Raw genomic sequence first — 25,905 nt, forward strand, 5'->3', positions numbered from 1 at the left:
GTTATTCTGGAGTTTGTGGTTAGGTAGTTTTTGCATCTGTAAAAGGTATCTATTTTCTTGTGTACTTGTTTTACAGTCTGGGCAATGTGTAAGTTGAACTTCAGCTTTTGATCAATAACAACACAGAGAAGTTGGGTGGATGGTACTGGTTCAATCAAAGTCTTATTACTGGATGTGATGTTGAAGTAAGTGGATTGGGTTTTGAATTTAGTGGCGTGGAAGAGCATGAGTTTTGTTTTATTTGGGTTCAAGATTAATTGGGCATCTGCCAACCATAATTCAATAGCACTGAAGGATGTTTGGGTTAAGTTCTGTAGTTCAGGTAAAGTTGGGGCAGAACATATGACAGTGGAGTCATCTGCATACTGTATAATGGTGGCTAGAGTTGTAATATTATGGAGATTATTTGTAAACAGGTTAAAAAGGAGGGGGCCAAGAATAGACCATTGAGGCATGACCATAGTCACTGGTAGTAAGGGAGAAAGAGCTTTGTTCCACCATACCGCTTGTTGCCGATCTATGAGGTAGTTCTGAAACCAGGCTAGAGTGGAAGTAGCTTAGGTTCAGTTTGGACAAGGCAGTCAGCAGTTTGTTATGAGACACTGTATCGAAGGCTTTTGATAAGTCTAAAAAGATTGCTGATACTAGCTCACCTTTATTTCTCAGTTGACTGATGGTGTTAGTGAAGCTAATAAGGGCTGTGGTAGTACTATGGTAGTGGTGAAAGCCATGCTGAGTACTTGTAAGTAATTTATTGTCTAGGAGATGGTTAAGTATTTGGGTGTGAACACACCTTTCAAGGATTTTTGATAGGGGGGATAGGATTGCAATGGTCTGATAGTTAGAGAAGTCGGTGGAGGGACCTCCTTTGTGTAGGGGTATGATGTGAGCAATTTTCCATAGAATGGGGATGCGTTGCTCAGATATAGAACTGTTAATTAGTAGGGAGGTCACCAAAGCAATGGATGATGGCAAAATCATTCACACTGCCTACCTTGACCTCTCCAAGGCATTTGACACAATACCCACTCAGGCATTGTTGGCAGACTCAAGAGGTTAGGTACAAACCCATATATCACCCTGTAGATAGCCAGCTGGCTCACAGACAGGACCCAGGAAGTTAGAATTGGGGAGTCCACCTCTACATGGAGGTCAGTCACAAGTCCTTGGACTGCTCCTTTTTGGCATTTTCTTCTCAGAAGTCAAGGCCAATGTCAGTGGTCTGTGGCTGACTAAATTTGCAGATGATTGCAAATTAGGAGCTGTCATTGAATCTCATACTAACTCAAATGTTCTCCAGGATGGGCGGACACAGACAAACAAGTGTTGTCAGAGCCATGGACTAAAACTAAATGCCAAGAAATGCATAATAGTATCTTTTAAGAAGTCATCCATCCCTCGTAAATATCATATTGACAACATACTCCTTATTGTTGACCCAGTCAGTAGGCAGGGACTTAGGGAGACACATAGATAGTAATCTAGCCTTTGACCATCACGTGTCTACAGTGGTGAGGAAATCATTCTATGTTGCACAACTTATAAACAAATATATGGCATCTAAGTCCAAGGAAGTCATTGTTCCACTATATTCAGCATTCATTAGACCTATCATTGAGTACAATACCCCCTTTGGTATGTACCTAACCAGGCACATCCAACAATTGCAACATCCACAGAGGTTCCTCACTAAAAGAATACAGGCCATAAGCAAAATGTCCTACACAGACTGTCTGAAGGGCCTATACCTGTATTCTGTCTCCTACAGGCTTTTGAGGGGCATTGTCAGACCCCACTCTGATGGACCTTCTTCATATCTGCAAAACAAACAGCACCAGAATTACCCATTCTACAGACTTAAACCTTGCCTGTGATATATAAATAGGACCTGCTGGAGATATAGGTAAGTATCCCAGAGACTACCCCGTCTATGGAACAGGCTCCCCATCCATGTGAAGCAGAGTTCCTCCCTAAACCAATTCAAATGCAACTTGGACAATTGGATGGGAAACAGGAAATGGTTTGGCACCTATGTCTCTAATGGACACAGGTAACCTGTAAATGTTTCATCTCCCAGGCCCATGCTTACACTTACCAATGGTATCAGAACTTGTCAGAGATTTGGGATGCATGGGTAGGCTTAAAAAGGCCCTTGTGTTCATCAGCCTAATAAACACCTATGAATCTATGCACCCATAAATTAAATGTCTGCAATTTATCAAGATGCATTTTATTAACTATGGCATGTACTTTAGGAGGAAATTTAGTGATGGAGGCCTTATTACTTATTTTAAGGCTGCCCTTATGACAGACTCATACATAACTCACAAGAAAATACTGTTTGATCTCAGAATTTTGACAGCACACTGCCCCTAAAATTAGCCACCCTCCAGCCCCATGTGAGGGAGAAAAACAACCACATCCCCTGAATTTATGTATTCTAACTCTATGGTAACACTATAGTGGAAAAACAGAAGATGCTCATTGAAGAATACAACAGTCTCATTTAAGGTTTATAGGTAAGTGCTGGGCCTCTTGGTTTTGTGGGCCATTTTAAGGCTAGCCAATCACTTTGTGTTAGTGAATTAAATGCCTAAATCATTATACCAACCCTCAACCCCTTATTCCAACACCAACCGTAAGTAATGATCCTACATTGACTAAATATAGATAATTAGATTACAATTCGTTTTCTTCAGGCTGTTACAACCCAGAAACTGGTCCTCAGTCAATTGTAGGTAAATTCCCTTAAACCCCACTGTTAAAACAAACTGCAAGGATTTTACTTGTTTTGGGGAACAATAACAGAGGATAGCAATGCAATACTTGCATGGATGTGAACTGCCCACACTATTTAAGAAGTATACTTTACCTCCTGAAGAAAAAAATATTAGCTTTATAACCTTTGAACTCGGGACACTATTTAGATAAATGATCACAGTACAATTTGTTTTTCGAAGGCTAACAATGTATCATTATTTTAGCTGCCCATTTCTACAATGTCAATCAAATTATAATGATACTTGTTGCTTAAGAGCATTGTTGATTTTCTTGTTTTTGTATCTTCGTAGCATTATACTCTTACTAGTCTAAATCCCAGAATATAATACACATTGCATAGGTGCTTATTCTCATTTATTTTTAAATTTTATGCATTTGTGGTAAATGAAGCTTTCTAATACTAACTCAGAGCTGCAAAGTTTTCATGCCTGGGCTGTCCATACAACTGAGACTGACACATCACACTACCAAAATCGACGATTTCTATGCTATTTGATATAACATATGTTAGAGTGAGTCTGCAGTCCTGATGACTCAAACTATGTATTTTTGAGAAATGGAAACAAGAGAGGGTGGAAACTCCTTTTCCCATTCCAGAAATGTGAAATTTAAAGGCAAATTACAGAGGAGTGATTGAAATAAATTCAAAAGAAGGTAAAGCGAGACTTAGTGCAACACTAACCCTGTGTGCACAAGGAGACTGAAGAGCATAAAGTGGCACACAAAAAACATTCTAGCTAAACTATATATATATATATATATATAAAATTATTACATGCCTAACTAATTACAATGACCATGGATGAGAATCAAACCTTGTGTCCACAAGATAAGCATCTTGACCATTATGGCATACTTCACCTCCCCCCACTCCCAAGACTTAACTAGTGTTAAAAGCTTTCTTCCCTTTGTATAACTGCATAACAGAGGATAGCTTAATTTATTGACTGCTGGGTTATGTAACAAAATAGACATCACTTTATAGGACCAAATATACTCCATAATGAATAAAAAGCATGCCATGCAAACATTTGTCCTTTAACACACTTTTTGGTTCATAGGAGTTGCAGGGCAGATGAGTTAAAAGACCATGCTCACTTTGACAGAACCCAGCCTTGCACTATAATCCTTTTTCAAGAAGGGTAACACTGGTCAGTCCAGGGACGACTTTACCCATCCAGTCATCCAGGATAGATTTGAATGATGCTATGGTGTCACATTGTTTAACTTGCAGAGGAAGTCTGTATCAGGGATGATGAGGCAGTCGATGGATAATAAATGTGTCTCTCCATCAAGGTTTATTTATCTGTTGGTGGGGATTTGGGTCTCTTGTTATGATGTTAGCAGAGCTCTTTGATTTGTTGAGATGCAGGAGGACGGAGTACTAAGTGGCATGGAATGTGAAGTAAACGGATAGTGGTTTGAGCCTTTCCTGGAGGCTCATGATCTTTAGAGCAGTAATCTTCTTGGCTAAGAATCTCTAGTACATTCTAATTTCCTAATATGTCCAGATAGGTATATCCCAAAAGGGGAATTTACTTATTAATAGGTCTAATTAGGTCAGTATACAAGGGTATGACAACCACTTTTGACCTGGATGATATGCTGTTAAATATTAATTGTGTTAGAATGATTTTCTGACTGATGCATCTATGTGATGGTTGCATGAGAGGGAATTATTGACTCAGGTTCTCAGATTACTATCCATGTTGTCATTTTGGAAAGGAGTATTAGCTATACTATATTTTGGTGAAAATTATTATGCAAGGTATCATCACTGCAGTTCCACATACTTTAAGGACATACCATCTATGTAGGCCTATATTAAACAGTTTAAAATGAGGTTTAAACAAGGGAATGTTTGGTGCTGTTTATAAGACAGCCAGATAAGCTATCTGGCTCCATGAATGTAGCATTTTTGGTCTTAGAAAGCAGCTTCAGCAAATACTCTTTTGTGACGCAAGGAGGTTTACGTTCTACAGGATTTGCTGGAAAGGGGGAAATTGTCTCTAGTATATAGTTTGCAATAAATTTGTCTATCAATATACTAGCTATGTCATTTGGATCACAGTGGGTCAGTTCTGAATACTAAAGGGTATTGTTTCTTAGTTTCCTAAAATAAAGAAGGACTTCAGTTATTATACTCTGATTCAGAGAAGGTTTGTGATATGACCTGCTAGCGCAGATTTTAGCTTCTTGCTGACAGTTTTGATGTGATTTTTGATATGAGAAGTTTTAGATCTACTGCATGATTTAAAAAAGTGCTTTTTGTTATTTATTTTGTTTAGAGTTTCTTTTGGTTTAAGCTTCACTTCTAGTATTATTGTGATATTAGAACAATCATGGTATGCACTAAATTTTAGTGTTTAGTAGAATACACTTTTGTTACATATGAATGTCTATGAAAATGCCATTATATGCCCTACCAGTTCCCTAACTGACAATGCTCCTCACCTCCTCCTTGCACATATATGTACACACGTGTACACAGACATACACACATACACCCTGGAATTAGTTACATTTTGTTATTGCATATGGTAGATTTATCTCCCTTGAACAGTCATAGGACAATAACATAGCAGACAGTAACAGAAAAAACAACTTAATTCCTGACCTGCCAAGATAAAGGGCAGTATGACGGTTCAATGGTTAAGGTTTTTGCCTTATAGATCTGGGGTTCATTTCTGCCCATCAGTGAAGACGACTGCATATACACCTCGTAGATATGTATGCATTCTCTGATTTCTTTCCACCTCTGCAATACATGTTGGTTGAAAGGCTATTTTAAATTCTCAACTTATAAATGTATTTCTCTTCTAACCTTGATGTTAATCTATGCTCTGTGACAAGCACTCATGTTTGCAGAATTGCTAGATGTGATTTCAGAAGTCTCATTTCTGTTTGTGTGAAGAGCATCTACAGCCGGCTTGCTCCTTGATGGTTCTTTTGTTTGTTGTTTAATAAATGTAGGACATAACACTCTTGCAACACTATAAACTCCTATCCAGCAAAACTCTGAGCCTCATGTAGGGATCTTTAAGTATACTCAAACGCTCCAACATGTAAGAACATCATCACTATCACCATATTTTACATTCTATTCTTTTACTGCCATTTTCTGTTAACCACCTACCACATCACCAGTTTCTGATTAATCTTGATCCAACACAATCTACTTTTCAACACTACCATGAGTGTGCATTTTAGCATACCCATTTATCCAGGAATATCCATGTTCAACTGTGACACATTCATGCTTTCTTCAAGCAGTTGGATCACCCATTCACAAGCCAAATAAACAGGCATATAAAACATCTAGCCAGAACCGCAATCCTTGTTGTAAAAACTTGAAAATCATCACCGTTACGCACAGTTGCACTTCTCTAATCAACTCCTAAAACTGGATTAGGTAAATGTGCACTTCTGTCTTGTTCTAATATCATGTACAATAATTTCAGTGTAAACTACACTGAACAATTACGCGGTACATTCTACAATTAGATCTGCACACAGACCTAAGGATGGAAACTTTACATCTTTCTAGAAACAATGCTAGAAGGGAATGCACAGTTATTGCTTTGCAATATTGTTTAAAAGTTTGAGTTTAATGTGTTTTTCTGTCCTTCTCTTCATGCAACTGATTGGCTTTGCTTTTGCCAAAACGTTTTCACCTCTGCATTTAACAAACTGTCAGCAGTAGTTTGTTGTCATTGTCTCCTTCCTCTCATAATAAGATTGATATTTGAAGATATTTAAGTAAAGATTCTGCCTTGTATTCAAACAATGTTAGGGTGTTCTACTACAATCAGTGTATTAGGGAAGTGATTTTGCAGTATGTACAGTGGTTTAATAATTAATAAAATGCTGAAAGCATTAAGACGAGTATTATACTTTTACAACTGATGGAATCTGGAGGGTATATAGCATAGTCAAATGATTATGATCTTGATAATTTAATATGGGTTTTTAGTGTTAAAATACCATTTAGCAGTTACTACACAGCAAAAGCATTTTTATCAAGCACTGAACACTCCCCCTTCTCACTGTAAGATATATTTACTCTGAAAGAATTTCATAATACGGTGTTGGTTAACATACATTGATTTCACCAGCAGACATTCAGCTATAAGTGTATGTATCTGATACAATGATAAAGAAAATGAGCAGGTGTTATCTGATTTATGCAATGTTTTGGTTCTTCAGTAGATAACTGGGCAGCTCAGTGGTGGAGTGTTTAGTGCTGTCACCTCACAGCAAAAGGTTCTCTGGTTCTATTCTAGGCTGGGCTGCCTTCTGTGCGGAGTGCTCCCTGCATTTGTGTGGGTTTTTGCTGGATGCTCCAGGTTGCTCCCACATTCCACAGACATGTGTCTGGAGTGTTTCTCCCTGGTCCTCCACTGAAATTGGCTCTGCCCCAGTCAGACTTCCCAGTAAACAAATGTCAAATAAAACTTAAGTTCGACATGCATGTTCTTATATACTCATCTGCCACCAAATGGTTCTTTGTTTTCTAACAAAACTCTTTATCCACATAATATTCTGACAAAGTTGAATTTAGTCTAGCTCATTTGTTTATCACTAAACATTTATGCTCAGTTTTGTAGTCTGAAATGCTGTTGCACCCTTGTAATTATTTTCTTTTACTTGTCTTAATGCTCTGACATTACGTACTTTAGGCTTTAAAAAAATGAGATATGATAGGCAGAATTGTTATGTAAATATAAAGTGGCTTGAAGCAATTTTATCAGTTATTTACAGACTCCACTCTAAACTCTATTGAACAGAACCATAGATACCGAGAAGTAAAGATTAATGTATTCTGTTTACAAACATAACTTATATGCCCACACATTTATAACACACATTCCCTTGCAAGAAATAGCATTGCTTCACACAGCAGCCTTAAATAAAAATGTTAAAAAAAACTGATTTTGCAGAATAATAGGAAAATCTGTTCATGTCTGCTATGTAGTTATTATAGCTATATTGTAAGAAAGTAGATGTATAACACTAATCAAAAAAGGACTGAAAGTAACTTGTGGAAAATTGAAACATCCACCTTTAAGATTCAGTTATAAAATATAGTTGTTACCAATAAAACACATGGCTTAGTAACTAAAGACTAATAGATAGCTGCAGTCAGTGGTTTATTCCATGTCTAACAACCAAGTCAATAAATGCACAAAAATAGGATTGCAGTACAGGTTAAGGTCACAACATTACCTGCAAATGACAGAGATGCAACCAGCATATTCCCAGACTGGATATTCTTCAGATCAAAGTTTTTTGTCTTGTTATCCTGACCATGAAAATCAGAAACAAGAAGGGAAATAAGTGCACCCTACTGAAGTCCTACAGCAATCTTGGGCATACCTACCTTAATGCCAAGAATACAGATATAACTATAGCCCCTCACATAAAGGGACCAAATAGAATGGTGCTATGGTCCTGGGACGTCTTGCTATAATAGCATGTCATACAAAGCATTTTAGGGTATGCAGAAATATACCTTCTCCTGACCCAAAGAATGAAAGTGGAAAATACTAGCAGACTCCCATGACCTCTTCAATCTCTATGCAAGGTGAAAGAGTCAGTTTATTGCTTTATGGCTAGGGCAGAAGTCACATTGCTCCTTCTTCACTAGCTTGATTACTGAATAAAGTGTCCTTTCATATGTTTGGCAGGGACCATGATCCCTCTATAAATGTCTCCCTTTGCAATTGAGGTTTTACACCCAAGTTCTTTATTTCAGAGGTACTGTCTATGCCTTTTATGCAATAGTAAATTAAGTACATGAACCACAATGTCCCTGCAGTTTCAACATTTCCGACTGATCTTAATCCATTCCTGCAGCCTTGCAGAACAGAACTACTTAAGACACTTCAAGTAAAGAACTAAATGGACTCTTACAAGCCACTTCTGCTACTGCCTCTGAAGAAGGACATGGATTCAGGAGATATTAAAAGCATCTTTTTTGATCTACTAATAGTGTCCACAGTCTAGTATTATTTGCCTCTTAAAGAAAAAAGTCTGGGTAATGTCCTGACTCCCCTCCTGAGTCACTGCAGGGTTTTCTAGAATCAGTCTGAAACCATTGAAAAGCTATTATTGTTGGACTTGTCAAATGTATCATATGCTCCATGCCTTTGGCTTGGTGGTTACCATAGATGTTGCTTTCATGACACAAAAAATTTGGACAAAGCCAAAAATAATGGGGGGGGGGGCAAAGTCCCAAAAATATGGAAAAATATTAAATATTGCTCTCATAAAGTTATGTTAGAATACAAGGTGTTTTGTTACCATGCATTTTCTGAAGGATATGAAGTCTGAAACTCAAATGTCTATCATTATTTACAGATTTCAGTCCTCACTGATTTTAAAAGGAGCACACCAAAAATATGAGAGAAACATCTGGACATTCTTCTAAACTCTGGACAGTTGAGAGGTATGTTATTACTCATCAGACAGATCCTGAGAACCCCTTCCCACTAGCACTGTACGGAAGGTCTCATTCTTTAAATTGACATCCAGCCTCACTGATGCTGTCCAAAAGTGGTTCATAGGGTTACCACAATCATGAGCCATGACCACCTAATTTTGACAACTTTTTGCTGCTGCCTTATCTACTGTGGTGTTGGACAGGGTCCCCATTCTTTTCTGTACTGTCCCTGTACACTTCCCTCATATGAGAACTGAACTCTCTTGATAGAACCACAGGGTGGGAGTATGCTTCCCCATTAAGTAGGGGTCTGACAGCTTTTAAAAGGGTAAGTAGTCTTAGTAAATACCAGGAGCATTTGCACAAAGAGCAGAATGCCTTGCTGCAACGTTTAGTTGCTTGGAAAAGGCTCTATCATCTTCTGAGACAAATTCCAACTATGTGGTACATAACTATGTTCTTGTCAGTATTGTAACATTCACTTCATTACTCTCTTTAGCGTCAACTGTTGAGCAGTGAAAAGATCAGCCCATTCCAACAAACAAAGAATGCTTGAGCTCATCAGCATCAAGTGACTTTGCACTTACCGTTTTGGGAAATAACTGGTGGAAGGGAAATAGATACAAAAATTGCATTTTCTGCTGTTGTTTTATAAACAAAACAATGATACTGCATGATATAAATGGTGAAATAAATGGGTATAGCATAAAAATGCCCTTTCTTCTCACATAATTTGGTCACTATGATAAGTTTCATAAATAAATATGATATAATCAAGCATTAACATATGGTGAGGTGTGGGTTATGTCCTCATAAGAGTATATTCTAAGGCATGATATGCTTGTGACAAGTGCATGTGCAAGTGCACACACGCGCACACACATGCAGACACGCAGACACACAGACACACAGACACACATGCACACATGCATATACACACACACGCACACAGCTACACACACACAGACACACATACACACACACACACACACACACACACACACACGCACACACAGACACATGTGCACACACACACACAGACACATGTATACACACACACACGCGCACACGCACACACACACACACGTACATGCATACACACTGTTTTATGTAAAGATGGAGTAGTAGTAGTAGTAAACATTTTATAACTGTAGAACTGCACCAAGGGTCATTGTTAGCTCCATAATATAATCTAACAGCAAAAGAGATATTCTAAGTGCACGCAGATACATTTTGATGACTGCATTCCGGTTTCTGTTTTTGTCAAACAGAAGCACTAGATGTGAATATGAGAGAAAGTGTTTATTAATTTACAGTTGCTGACAAAGTCAATCCTACTGACTGAACCTATGGTTCTTATTAAGTAGAAACCTGACGTGGTATTTTTGGTGATCAGAGGAAATGTAGGTCAAGACGTAAGGGCTAACTCCCCTGCCCTTCATCCAATAACTGCTATCAAACAGGTGAAGCATTGATGTAAAAGCATCATTTATGAGTTTTTATAGATTGCAATAGATATGCATTTCTCCTGTTATGCTACTAATATCTCATGCAACCCAAAAAATGGAAATTCTCAAAATTTTCTGATGACACTAACTGAATGAAGGCATTTTGTAACAACTGCATCACTACTAAAATCAGCATGTCCTCCTTCATGATTCTGATGAAATGACACTACTCTGATGTAGATGTGGCATTAAACTGAAATTAGGCAGAACACATAGTGCCAAAATATGACATGGATTATGACAATTATTGAATTTTTTTTTAATTCCTGCTAACTTCATAAGTTTTTTTCAGCAATCTACTGCATGGATTGCAAATAACCTATGCAAAAAAGGGATTTATAATAATTTCTTATTATATCTCTCTAATTACAATTCTGTTTTATAATTATTTATTGCATTTGATTACACGGAAAGTCTGAATGGTCATGAAAGCCCTTATCAATGGATTCCACTGCAGAAAAGCTCCACACAATAAGTGCAGTAGATAATACAATGCAAAGACAACATGAGAAACACAGTAGGAATACAAATATGAGTACAGCAGTAGAATACAAATTTGAATACAAAAGTACTGTAGAATAACCTAATATATATAATTTAATATTATAGACGTGTGTTTGTTCTAGTGTAATACTTTGCCATAGGAGGTGGTGGGTCGGCTATACCTCTTATAATCAATAAAATTTAGGAGGTTCCTGGAATAGAATAACACTGGAACACTAGGCCAGCTGTGGTCAGAGATTTATCGACTATATAGGAAGGATACAACTTCCAATTATGAGTAGTTAGTCAGCGAAGGAGGATTTTAAGATGTTGTGCAATAAAGTTTGGGTACTGTAGCAAGTCATCTGAGATAAGAGATATGGAATACATAAGTAGGTTAGTTAGATGTGAAGATTAGGTTGTGGGGGGGTTATGTTTAGGTGGATCGGTCATAGTCAGGGGTGGTACAGTAGCAGAGCCACAGGTGTGCAAGGTGCTTCAGCTCAAACATGAAAGATTTTAAATTCATATTTTGCCTTAAGCAGGGTGGAATACAGTTCCATTCTTTGAGATACAGTAGGAATACAATGAAGCTCATGCTGTATTGATGGATTTAGTTACACTAAGTAATATTTTATCACCAGAATGCAAGTTTCTGTTGGAGAATCAGGGATTTATTAGAGAAGTTTATGCATTATAAGTAAATGGGAATATGTGACCACACACGAGAGTTCAAGCCAGTTTAACGGTTTCACAGTCAGGCAGTAGTGGGTTCTATTTTGGTAGGTTATAGACAAATGTCACTGCTTTATTATAGTATTGTTGCAGGTTTAGTGCTACTAAGCAAAACAGATTTGTCAGAATAAGAGATCTGATTGACAATATTGTGAAATTATACACATATCTAGGTTTGTAAATTACCCTAGTACATGTACAGAACTGGCAGAATGTGTAGCAGGGGTCATGACCTGCATCAAATGGTGAAACCTCCCAAATTCTCATACATGTTTGCTCCAAATCCACTGCTATAAGTCAATTGTAGAAATATGGCAAATTACTTGTGGCCCGATTTGTTGTAGGACCTAATGAATTTGCAATAACGCTCTGGCACAATATGTCATAAAAATGAAAGGAATGCTGCAGTTTGCATCCATTATTACAAAATTAAGTGTAGCATGTAATTTTCTTTTTGACAAAGAGGATGAGGACTTTGTTGATTAAGTTACTGAATATAGTTGTCCTAAGATCTTGCTCTGGAAATCTACCAAATTCTACAGTGCCTATTAGAGAGCTAAAATACATTTTCATCTTCAGACAGGTAGGTTAGCTTTCTGTATATTAGCTGAAATGTTTGTGACTGGAATTTCCGAAAGGGACCTTTAGCAGAAAAAAAAAATTGTTCTGTACCTATGTGAATTGAGAAATGTATTTATCTGTGTTGCAATGACCTGGGATTTGGTTACTTAAATATGCTAGGGTGCAGGGGTGCAAACTGTGAGCGTGAGGTGTAAAAGCCCCTTGCAGACATACTGTTCGTTCTTTCACTCTGAAAATATTATTCTTTCCACTGAAGCAGCATTTTAACTAGACGAGGATGGGATCTAGGTAATAACCACTGGTTCATCAATGGCTGCTCCTACATGTAAGCAGACCTCTACATTTCTCCTATAATTCCACCTTAGATGACGTTAACCATAAGTATTTTGGGAAATCATGCCCAGACCTTACTAAAGCGATAGTAATAACAACTGAAATTATAGCATGTGACATTGTATTTTGTTTTTAATGCAAAATGTAAGCAGTCATTTATCAGTAAATGCTATCTAACACAAGATTTGAAACAAATAGGAACAGTCATGAATTACATTCAGGTTTGTCATGATGATAGCAGAACTATGGTCTCATTGACTGATGCACACAACCATCAGTGGGAGATGAGTGAAGAGTTTGATGTTACAGTGATGGTACTTCAGTGGTTTCCTCGGTATTACCTTTAAGTCATTTCTTTTAAATAGTTTGCCACATGTGAAACTGTAACCTGTATAGCATTGTCCCTTTCCCATATGCACTTCTAAATGCAAAAGACAAAAGGTTTGTATTTGCAGCATGTGGACAAAACAGAACTCTGGTAAACATCGCTCTTTAATCAATGAGGTCAGCTTTACAGTGCAGCAATTCCACACCTTTTGGTCAGTTTTTGTGGTGTACTTGGTATATATGGCAGTAGTACTTTATGCTGAAAGAAAGACTACTTAACTGTTCCTTCTATACTGCCTTTTAGCATGATGGACCAACAACTGTGCTGCTGCAACCCAGAATTATAAATGTGGTCTCTCTCTGTTTTGGATTGTAATACTGTACTATCAATTGGAACAGAACAGTAATTATGGAAACCACTTAAATGGCTTTTAAAAATATTCACATGGTGCTGCAAACACTAAAATGTAAAAGAAGCATTAGATGGTACAGTGGTATACTTTACAAAAACAGAAGGCATGAAGAAAAAGTGTTGCACTAATACTTCTGCTGGCTACATGTGTGCTCTGTTAATAGAATCACAACAGGATAGGACATGCTCTTACAACGGCATACTATTGTAACAAAGATTTCCGTACTTTGAGGTGCTGTAGTCACTTGACTTGTATAGCAACATGTGAGTCTGCAGAATACTTTGATGTCCATAGCCACAGTAGTGTCGTGTCAAACCTGTTTTTATTTCCTTAGTTGTAGCTCAGTAAAGCTCCCCTGTTCCAGAACATCCCCAGAAAAAAAGCACAATAAAATATATAGAACAGTCTGCAGTGTTCATTTCTCCCTGGTAACATCAGCTAACCAAGTAACTGTGCATCTCTCTGGAATTTATGCTGAGTACCACACCTGAGTGATTCCCTGTGGGGGAAAACAAGAAACAGAGGATTATTCTTAACTCTGTGTAAGTGATTAACATGCCAGAACAGCACATGAAATGGAACTCTGCAAAGAATACATCTTCCTCTATAAAGTGACCCTTTTATAACCAGCTGTAAAGATCCAATAATTTACTAAAATTAAATAAAAAAATAAAAGATATCTACTACAGGGATGTAGATAAGTGAATTAAGTTAGTGTACAAAATGCACACAATTCAATGATAGCCTCTAAGATTGTAATGCATGGAAGGAAACATTTTTTGACAAAGATTTTTTTGAGCTGATTGTTGATTATACTAAGCAAGGTGAAACAGAAGCAGAAGCTCTTGCATGGGTGTGTGGTACACTTTGACCCCTCAGATAGCACAACATTAAAAGTCGTGTTCTTTTTGTTTTTGAGTGAAATAGTGTGTGTACACTTTTAATTTACATACATTTCAGATAATAAAAACAATAATATAGAATGAATTTAGCTACATATGACATTTCTGCAATTAGCTCCAACATAAAGGCACGGAAGTAAAGTAAAAGTAATAAAAAGGAAGTTGATGTGATGAAGTGTATAGTGTCTGCTATGACTACATATAAATTAGATAGTATTGTACCGATTTAGTCATACATCTGAATGTCATTTCTTACTAAAAGATTTGTATATAGAAATTTAGACTAGTGAAAATAACAGTTTTTAAGAAATATGTGGGGGAACTAATACTAAAAATATACAGCTTGTGGGTGGAAAACATCCTTAAATAATTCATAGGTTAGTCATTCACTGAAAAGATGCAGCATTCATGCTTAGATGTGAACAAGCAGAGAGACAGAGAGCAAAAGCATTGCAAACACAGCAAGTTGCAGAGAAGCACTTTTTCACAGGTAATGCTTGGAGCAATCTCCCTACTAATATGTCGAAAGAAAAATCAGTGCAAAATTAAAAAAAATGTTAGCAAAGTCATAAAAGAATCAGTGTACTGAGCTAACATTTACCTATAGCCCTTCCAATAAAGGAAGTTTCGAAATATAGACAAAAAGGCCTATGTTCCTGCCTTGCACAGTTCAATTCTTTCTCTGTTTAGATTCCATGAAGGCACAGATGCGCTTGATAAGGTGATATCAATAGCCTGAAGCAAACCTGCACTGTACTTAGAGACAAGAAACCGCTGCACCATTTCAGTAATTTTGTTGAATCAGACGTCAACTACAAGAAACACTCACTGATTAATAAATGAATTAATAAATGCCATGTTCTATTATTTCAGTGTTAGGTGTGCAATTTATTTTGTTCATATTATATTTAAAATACAGAAAGCCAGTCAACAGAGACAGCTGGTAGTTTAATTTTGATGTTAACGTACCTTCTGAACTACCTAGTGTCTGGGAATCGAGATCATCATCAATATACTCCTCCGCTTGGATAATGTGCTGGGTGTCTTCATTGTGGTTCACAGGGCTGGTCATTTCCTGTTCCTTTTCATTATGCATCTGTGCATAAACAGTTCGGCCTGGCAATTTCCTATGCAAAGGAGGGAGAAATCAAAAGCAAGTATTAACAAACAGGCCCTTTCACCGTATCAACAACCTGACAGAGCAAGAAAAATTATAAAAAAGATACCCCTTTCTGACTCTAAGTTGCCAGAAATATACAGAGACACTGATTTTTGTTTTCTACTTAAGGAAAATCTGCTGCTAATGCCAGCTAATGTTTTCTACCATCATTTACTGAGATAACTGTAAGTCATTTACAACTTCCCTTCTCTTCATTGTTTTCGGATCTCTTGTTCATGTCCTATGCATTTTAACTATTTTTGCATGCAGGTATCACACAACTACAATTTACTTCTTAGATCTGTTTAGCTATCACTATTGGCCTCATTACTTTGTCTCCTAACATCATCTAGCATTTCCACCAGTATTTTTAACTTGGTTGGAAATCTAGAAGGGCAAGCATGCAGAGCCTTCAGGCAATAATTTCATCCTACATCTTTGCATGCCATGAAATGAAACTCCAATGTGTTTTTTCTTTATTCCGTTCTTTTTCTTTTTGTTCATGACCATGCTCTGTAAAATGCCCAATATCCTCCTTTACTAGAGATCAGATTACCAGAGTTGACCAACTCCTAGCCTTCTCAGGAGCAGCAATAAGAAAGCACTGCATTCATGCCAGGAATAAAGCCAGGGCTCCAGACATTCAATATTTGCTCCTCCATTTGATCCTTAAAGGAACTAGAGCCCTTTACTGAATTCAAGTTGCCATTAGGGCAGAAGGATACTTTTCCTCAATTTTTGTCTGAAGCACTTCTTTAATTTTTTTCCCTGGAGTTGAAGTTGTTCCATTCATCTGCTATCTACTCTGTAACAACATCCTTTTTCCATGTAGAATGGTGACTCCTCTGTCTCCTACATCCATGGTCTTCTCTGTCATGACTCTTCTTTCTGTGAGACAGTAGTAAATTATTTCCTACTGATCACATTAAGGTATTTAAAAGTTAGACTGATGGCCCTTTCCATTAAGAAATGTAATGCGTTTTGATCTATTGTATCCTTTGATCACATAATTGTACAAAAGTGTATTTTTCAAACTTCTTTGATACAATCTCCACACCATCTGCTGTCTTCATAACATGTGGCTTTCACAACAATGCACAGTAACCCAGACAAGAAAATCACTTTAGCTATACAATGACACTTTTGTCTACATCTGACACTATCAACAGCCACCTGAAGGTCCTACTGGTTAAAGAAACTGATTTGCTAGATTGTTGCCGATATCTCACTTCTCTGATACCACCATTTCTAACTTCTCCTATCTCAAAGAATCCTCTTCTTCAATGTTTCATTAGCAAAGTATGTTCTGTTTGTTTTACTGCAGATGACAAAATTAATACAGAACACCTTGTTTAGACAGCAGAGTTTGAAATTTATGCCTTAAGTAACATGAAAAATAACTGGCATAATTTTAAAGGCCTCTGTCAAGTGCATATGCAACAACTATAATTTTATGATATACTTATTACACGTTTATAATATATAGTTTGCATAATATATGTTGAATATATAATACATACATTTCAAAAATAGTTGATCCATAGTTTTAAGTAAAGATGACACATTTGTAAGAATATTTTGAAATGTTCATCTGTCACTTTTTACTCATATACACGTTTCAGATTCCAATGTCTTGGCTTAAGAATGCCCTTTCAAACATTATAAGTTTGTAGGTAAGCACTAGTGAGTCAGTCTGCAGACCATTACAAGCTTAGCTAGTAACCCCAATTCAAAAGTTCCCTTCAGCCTCAAGGTGGGCAATGCAAGACAGAATGGGGAAATCTTGAGGTTGCCCTTTCCTATTTTCTAGATTTTTCTTGAAGGTGGCAAACGTACTAGTCTGCTTGACATGTAGTAGACATTTGTCCCAGAGTAGGAGACTACATTGAGATATAAATATGATAAGCCAATGTTTTATTTATCTATTGATAAAGGTTCAGTTCACCAACAAATTCTATGTACTGTCAATCTACCAGAATGCATTTTCTTTACTAGGTCAAGTATTATGTATGAAAGCACAGCTGATTTGTAGCAACTTAAAAACATCAGAACTACCTATTGTATTCTCTGACATATTAAAGTTTTCAAATATACTGTTTAGATTCAGTTAACATAGCTGCACCAAACAAACAATTTCAGAAATGAAGAGTGTCAAGTCATAAAAATATTGAAAACAGATAACATAATAAAAACATGTTGCTTTAATCATTTAGTTTTACTCTGCATAAAATTGTCTTGCATTATGCTTGCAAGCTGCATTCTGCAAATATTAGGGTAAAGTATACCACTTGGGTGGGTGTGGGGGTACTCTTCAAATTCATTCTTTAAAGCAGTGTACAGACAATCACAACTAAAAGTGCACATACATTAGAATAATAACAAAAAGATAATGTCATATTCAACATATTTATAAACAGACACAGACAAATTCAGATACACAGTACCTCACCAAAACAGTCACATATGCATAAACCGATTTTTCAGTCTTTCAATGTCTAAATTTAGGTTCTAGACCCAATAATGATCATATAATGAGCACTCTCCTAAAATTACTTGTCTAAAATGTACTTTACCCATAATACATGTCCAAATTTATTTTAAACACTTAGCAACTATAACTCTGAGTGTTGCAATTCAGATGTTTTTTTTCCATGTCCTTCACACCCTGACATGATAAAAAATTCATCTTCACAGTATTATTGTATCTATATCTCCCCAACAATAAATTATTATTTCAAACTCCACACTGATGATCCATCGACTATATACCCAACATTATTTTTAAAACTTCCTCTCTAGGTACTTTACATCTCATATTAAATCAAGTCTATACCAGGTATAATGCACTAGTCTAACTTCAATTCCATTAATCTTTCCTTCTATCATTTGTTTTAACCCCCTAAAATAAATTTTTGTCCAAATGTTTTGTACCTTCCCTAGCCTTTTCTTATCTTCAGGTGTAAACACACAGAAGTCAACACCATTTTCTCATTTTAATCTTCTCATGCTAACAAAACTTCTTTACTTCTTGAAGATATTGTTCATACAGTCAGATAAGATTTTCTAATTATTTCATTCACATAAAGATGAAATGTTAAGGCATACTCTACTGTTACTCCCAAATCCTCATAGTCTTCTGCCATCTACACCATAAGGATACTGTTTCGTTAGTTCTGCCGTATGTAAAACTCTACATTTATTTGTGTTGAACTCTTTCCATAAGCCTGTAATTGCATATGATCCCATATTGATGTTACCAGACTACCTATTTTTGTATCAACTACAAATTTTGAATCCAGCAAATTTCATTGTTGCCATAAATATATAATATAGTACAAAAAACAATTCTGAACCATGTGGCATTTCTCTTTACACACATACACACATACACACACAGATTTCATATATATATATATATATATATATATATATATATATATATATATATATTATATATATGGATCTATGTCGTTACATTGAAAGTATGTTAAATCAAAAGATACTACAGCAAACTCACTTTTGTGAAAATGCATTTTAGCAAAAAATGCACTTTCTCAAAAAAAAAAAAAAAAAAAGTCAAAAAAACTATAAAAATAAAACACTACACACATTTATGCAGGGGGGCAAGCCTCCCAGCACCTCCCTACTTTAATATTCCCACTTCGAGACTGCACTACAGTGGAGAAAAGGGAATATTCCCTTATCTCCGCTGTACTGTGATCTAAGCAACAGTTTGCTTAGTTGTACAATCAACAGTACATGTTGATGTACAACTAAATCTACATGCAAACTGCGTTTTTTTTTGTCTTTTTTTTTTTAAAGTACATTTTCGCTAAAATCCACTTTCGCAAAAGTGAAGTCGCTATAGTACATTTCGATTTAATGTACTTTCGATGTTCAGACTAGAACCCATGTATATATATATATATATATATATATATATTTATATATATATATATATATATATATATATATATATATATATATATATATATATATATATATATTTATATATATATATATATATATATATCCATATATATATATATATATATATATATATATATATACTCATTTTGGCTCATGCCACTTAATTTTAACACTAGATTATTTACCAACTAACCATATTTTGAAATAATCTCTAACATTTCTTACTTTCTATTTCTTTACTAATTGCAAAATAACATCCAGTAGTATAGTGTTAAAAGCCTTGGCAAGATCCGGATATATAACATCTGTGGATATCTTTGGACTTTGATCATTGGGGTATAAAATGTGCTCAGATTTGTACTGCAGGATATTCCCTGATAAAGACATGCTGGTTATTATCTTCATTACCTTTTTATTTTCTTAAGGCAAAATAAGCCCTGTTTAGTCCATTGCAACCCAGTACAAACTGTAAAAGCAAATGATGTCTATACTAAATGTAAACATTGCTCACCTGATTAAATGTTGTGACAATGCATTTGGTCATGGAAATCTAATGTTTTTTTTTTTTGTATTTAGAATTGTGCAAGACAGACCCCCGGATTCGCCAATCTTCCATGTAGGACTAGCTTAGTCCTGCATGGAAGTGCCTGTTTAGGAGCAGGATGGCAGCGCGCCATGCATATCAATGAAGGCACGCTGCTTGAGCTCCTAGGCTTACAAGGAGTGAGTACGAGTGCAGGGGGCATGTATGAGAGCAGAGCTCTCAGAATAAATATGACCCTGCAATGTAGAACAGCAGAAAGTGGGAAGAAATGAGCTAGATCGCTCATAGGTGTCCGCAGATCCCCACCAACAGTTTCCCATGTGAACAACAGCAACATTACAGAAAAAGTAAATGAAAAAAACTTTTATTTTTTTTTTAAATTCTGATTAAAGCTAACCATAGGTGCGCGGGTGTGCCCATTGCTTAGCTATGGTTAAAGCAGCTTAAAAGGCTGAAGAGGATAACAAGGAAGATATATGCAAATGAAGCAGCACAGCAATAGTGTAGTGGGCAGAGCATTCGCCTAACGAGCAGGCATTCCTGGTTCGAGTCCCACTGCAGCACAGTCTATTTTACATGGCAAAGCACGTTATAACCAATATTTATGTTGCAAAACCCACTAAATAACACATATTTATGAACTAGAGTACTGCAGGAAATGCACGTGTGAAGCATCAGTGTCATAATGAATAAGGCACTAGTAAGCAGGTCTAAGCACAACTAAGCAGTAATAAGCATATGTAAGCACTAGTAAGTGTGTTTGAGTGCATTTTCGGGGGGGGGGGGGCACTGCCTACACAGATTAAGCAATCTGGAAGTTTGAGTATACGAAACTGTAACTGGAAGTTAGCAGTGCTTAGCCCCACTCAAACACACGCACACCCGCTTACAACTGCTTTAAAGTGCCTTTATCACTCTGTATCCAACGGCCCATGTTCTGCCCAGTAACAAAATAAACAGCCTCTGCATGGCTCAAACCCAGGACCCTGTACATTATAGTCACAGTAGTTAACCACTAAGCCATCACAGCAGTACATAAGATTGAGGTTTCAACAAACAAATCCTCACCATAGGAAAATCAAAGTGAACATGTGAAATGAATCAATGTACAGTGTGATGTTGTATAACCTGCTACATAACATAAATATGTGAACTGGAGTACTGCAGTAAGGCCAGATGTGAGGCATTATTTTAATAAAGTGTTGAATTCCCCAGGACCCTATACAGTGTATGTACAAATGAATCACAGATACCAGACACAGATATAACATGTAACAAATAATAAATCAATGTCAAAAGGAAAATATAATGCTAATTAGTTATTAAGCAATGCTAAGTATTGCGCAGGTCAGCTTACGTGGTGTAAGCAATGTGTAGGCTGGCTAACTCAATCTGTCCAGTGGTATGCCCCTTTAAGCAATGCCAACATTAGGTAAGCAGGTGTGCCCATAGCTTAGCCTTTTCAAAACCATCCAATCTAAGGAATGTGTGGGAAATCGGGCATATTTAAATCCCACAGGCACCAATAATTCCTATAACTGGTTGCAGCTCCCTACTGTAGGCAGAATGGCTGGAGTTGGGGAAGGCACTTGATTTAGAGTGCAATGTTGGGGCACCCAGGAGTCCAGATTCATGGTATGGCCCCTGGTAAAACACCATGAGGACAGACTACTGCAAGGCCAGTACCAGGGCTCTCAGTATACAGCAGAGGCCTGGGACAATCTCGCCCGTGATCTTACCAGTGCCACTGGTATCCCCAGACTGGTGAGCAGGTCAGGCATCACCATGCTGACCTGAAGTGGTGGAGGGGTGAGCTCTTGGACCAGTGGATCCAAGAATCCAGGCAGATGGCTGATGCCCCAGCAATAAGTACTCATTCTACTGCCTAGCTTGTGTATACTATGGATAGGTAATGGCTAAATATCACTTTATTCTTCCAACAGCTGCAGATAAATGTGCTGCAAACCAGCAAGCCCATGCTGCTAGGCTGCAAAGGCTGCATTGCGAGGCAGGTTAGTAATATTCTTGCATGTACTGTCATAACAAATAAATATAACAGTACTCAATTTACTGAAACACAAATGGTCAAACTCATCTGACTTAATCACCAATGATAGAAAAGTGCGGAGTCTATAGATAATATGTGATGGTGCCAATTCTGATCATAGACGGTATTAGGGAAGTTATCTGGAAGAGTAAGTGTGGATTGGTGATACACCAATCATCATCTTCTTTCGGCTGTTCCCGTTAGGGGTCGCCACAGCGGATCATCTGTTTCCATTTCTTCCTGTCCTCTGCATCATGCTCTTTCACACCAACCGCCTGCATGTCCTCTCTCATCACATCCATAAACCTTATCTTAGGCCTTCCTCTTTTCCTCTTACCGGGCAGCTCCATCCTTAGCATCCTTTTCCCAATATACCCAGCATCCCTCCTCAGCACATGTCCAAACCAACGCAATCTCGCCTCTCTTGCTTTGTCTCCAAACTGTCCAACCTGAGCTGACCCTCTAATATACTGATTCCTAATCCTGTCCATCCTAGTCACACCCAGTGCAAATCTTAATATCTTTAACTCTGCCACATCCAACTCTGACACTGGCCTTTTTGTCAATGCTACCGTCTCCCAACCCATATAACATAGCTGGTCTCACTACCCTCTTGTAGACCTTCCCTTTCACTCTTATTGGTACACGTCTGTCACAAATCACTCCTGACACTCTTCTCCACCCAATTACACCAATACTTGCTGATAATGGTGTTTATGCATCAGTGCTGATTCACTGTGTGTGTGTTGCTGAAAATCAGTTTGTGTTCGGGTGTTCAGATGTGACTCAATCAAATGAACATTCATTAAAATATATACACAGATATATATAGCATTTCCAGATTATGAAGTGAAACTATATATATATATATATATATATATATATATATATATATATACATACACACACACACACACACACACATATATATATATATTATATATATATATGTATATATATATATATATATATATATATATATATATATATATATATATATATATATATATATATATATATATATATATATATATATGGATCTAGGACTTTTGATCAAAAGATCAAAAGCCCAAATCCATTACCACTGAACACACTTTAACGAAAGTGCTTTCATCGAAAAAGCACTTAAAGTATGTTAAAAAAAAAAAAAAACACAAAATCTACTTGAATGAGGGGCAAACCCCTGCACCCCCTACTTTAATATTCTCATTCCAACATCACACTACAGTGGGGAAAAGGGAATTTTCCCTTACAACACAGTAGTATGACTGGAACAACAAGCGTACTTACGCGAAAGTGCTGCTTCAGTGAACAGCACTTTCGCGCAAGTATGCTCACCAAATTGGGATTCGGTGAAAGATGCAGTCGAGCATCTGTACGGATCCCATATATATGAAACTGCACCAGGACATCTTGATCTTCTTACTGGCCATGAGCATGGGGCAAAATAAGCCCAGAAGTAGACAGGAGAGCCCTTTAGACCTAGTGGGCAAGGAGAGGCACCTGCAGCAACCAATGGTCAGCTGTGGGGGTGCAAAACATGTTTTGTTGGTCACATTTACACTAAAACATGAGCAACTGCTGCAGTTTCAGAAAGCTCAGGAGTGAAGAATAAGTAACAAGCTCATTTAGATTTGTCTTTTATAAACACCTGCTACTGACAGACTAAGCAGAATAAAATGTGTTGTGTAAATAATATGAAGACATATCATTACATTAGATGCAAGCATATACAAATTACTGTTACATATAATTGTTAATAGTAAGACATGCTATGAAAATTGGTGCAAACAGAGCATGCTCATAAAAGTAAATGATACTGTAGGAAAAGACCAACACATTAGGGATAATATGAAAGATGGTATTGCAATAAGGTAAATGTCAGTGATATTATTTCATTCAAGATAAAACAATAACACTTCAGTTTCTATACATTGCAGGCAGTCAACAAGGCTTGATAAATAGTGGCCCTTACAACAATGTCTTAAACTTTACAAAAAAGCACCTAAACAGGCATGTCCAAGGGTCAGCTTCCGGTGATTTCTCCTGTCCACCTGGTGAATCTGGGCATACTGGGGCAGTGCGGCAACTGCCTCATGTACACAGACAATCCTCTCCTCCTACCACCCAACACTACAACCTGCGAGAGATGCACTTACATAGCCAGATTGGAAGCTAAGCTCTCTCCGGCCAAGATTGTGCTAGACAGTCAAGAGGAGAAGGTTAACACATGCATTACATCTCAAGCAACTCATAGCCCTTCAAAACCCACACCATCAACACCCACACATAGCAACACTAAATTCACATATGCAGAGGCTCTTAACATTAACCTGCCCAAGCAACAAGGACCCCCGAAGCCGAAACGCAAACAAACACCAGTCACAACCAAAGTGACACATAGCTCACAACACCAGTGTGCCACCCAACAACAGCCCCTAAGGCAAGACAATGTACCCAACACTTTAGTCATAGGTGACTCTACAGTCAGGCAAACTGATGCCTCACTCACCAGGCTGAACAAGGAGAAAATTGCAGTCAGCTGCCTGTCGGGTGCCAGGATCCGCCACATAATGCATGCACTCAAGTCAATCCACAACAAGTACAAATACGACTCTGTCATTGTCCATGCTGGAGTGAATGACTTGAGACGTACCTCCCTGGACTACATGAAGAGAGACATGGAAGAGCTCTTGGATCATGTACCCAGGCAGGTATGACCTTAGCCCTGAGTAGCATCCTGCCTTCGACCAGAATACCACCACAGTATAAGAACAAAATGATTGACTTCAACAATTGGCTAAGCTTCTGGTGACAAAGGGGATCCAGTATTTGTCTGCCTGGGAAGACATGATCGACAAACCACGATGCTTTGCCAGAGATGGTCTGCACCTGTCACCCCTGGGATTCAGGTTACTGGCTAAAGCTCTTGCCACCCCTATAGTGCCTTTTTAAGGCAAGGTTCAAAGGTAAAACCACCACCATAACAGATACAAGCATACAAAATCTGAAGGTAATGCTACTCAATGCTAGAAGTCTAAACCTCAAAATGCACTCTCTCGAGGCACGCCTAAAATTGGAGAACATCGATATCTGTGCAGTAACTGAGACCTGGTTCAAAGCTCCAGAGAGCACCCCTGCAATACCAGGCTACAATTCTTACCACACTTTTCGGCCAGAAAACCAAGACCGAACAATAAAGGAGGAGGAGTGTCCATATTCACCAAGGATATTCACACTTCCAGGCTAGTTGCCCAACACAATGCATCTGAAATTCTCCAGGTGCAACTAACACTAGGTAAGACTGCAATCCAAACTGTAGCTTGCTACAGATCCCCCACCATGCCCCAAGATTCTCACTATACCTTTCTAAACATACTGGAAAATATTAAGATACAACCAAACACCCTAATACTGGGTGATTTCAACTACCCTGCCATGAATTGGGAAAACTACTCGGGTACCAACTCCTTTTCCCAATGGTTCTTGGAATTCATAAAAGTCTTGGATCAACTAATCCATTGTCCCACCAGGGGAGCCAGTATCCTAGACCTGGTCATTACCAACATGGGAGATAGATGCTCCAAACCAGTGGTCACCCCCTCATTGGTCAGGTCTGACCAGAAGCAAATCACCTTTGACATCCACATCCCACCCCCACTCCCCAGTAAGGAAACCTCCATGAAAAACTTCTCCAAAGCCAACTTCATGCTACTTAA

General features: G+C 37.6%; 1 protein-coding gene across 1 annotated transcript in view; it reads right to left on the reverse strand.

The window, feature by feature from the left end:
• Positions 1-12,978: 12,978 nt before the first annotated feature.
• Positions 12,979-25,905, reverse strand: part of SORCS2 (sortilin related VPS10 domain containing receptor 2) — a 2,271,537-nt gene continuing 2,258,610 nt past the window's right edge. The window contains exons 25-26 of the mRNA XM_044063564.1: positions 15,476-15,633; positions 12,979-14,103 (exon numbers count right to left, since the gene is read on the reverse strand). Of these exons, the coding sequence (XP_043919499.1) occupies positions 14,039-14,103; positions 15,476-15,633 (223 nt within the window). The 3' untranslated portion in view covers positions 12,979-14,038. The remainder of the gene's footprint in view (positions 14,104-15,475; positions 15,634-25,905) is intronic.

The sequence above is a fragment of the Protopterus annectens genome, chromosome 2.part1, assembly GCF_019279795.1.
Source record: "Protopterus annectens isolate FY-2018-M chromosome 2.part1, PAN1.0, whole genome shotgun sequence".
Lineage (NCBI taxonomy): Eukaryota > Metazoa > Chordata > Ceratodontiformes > Protopteridae > Protopterus > Protopterus annectens.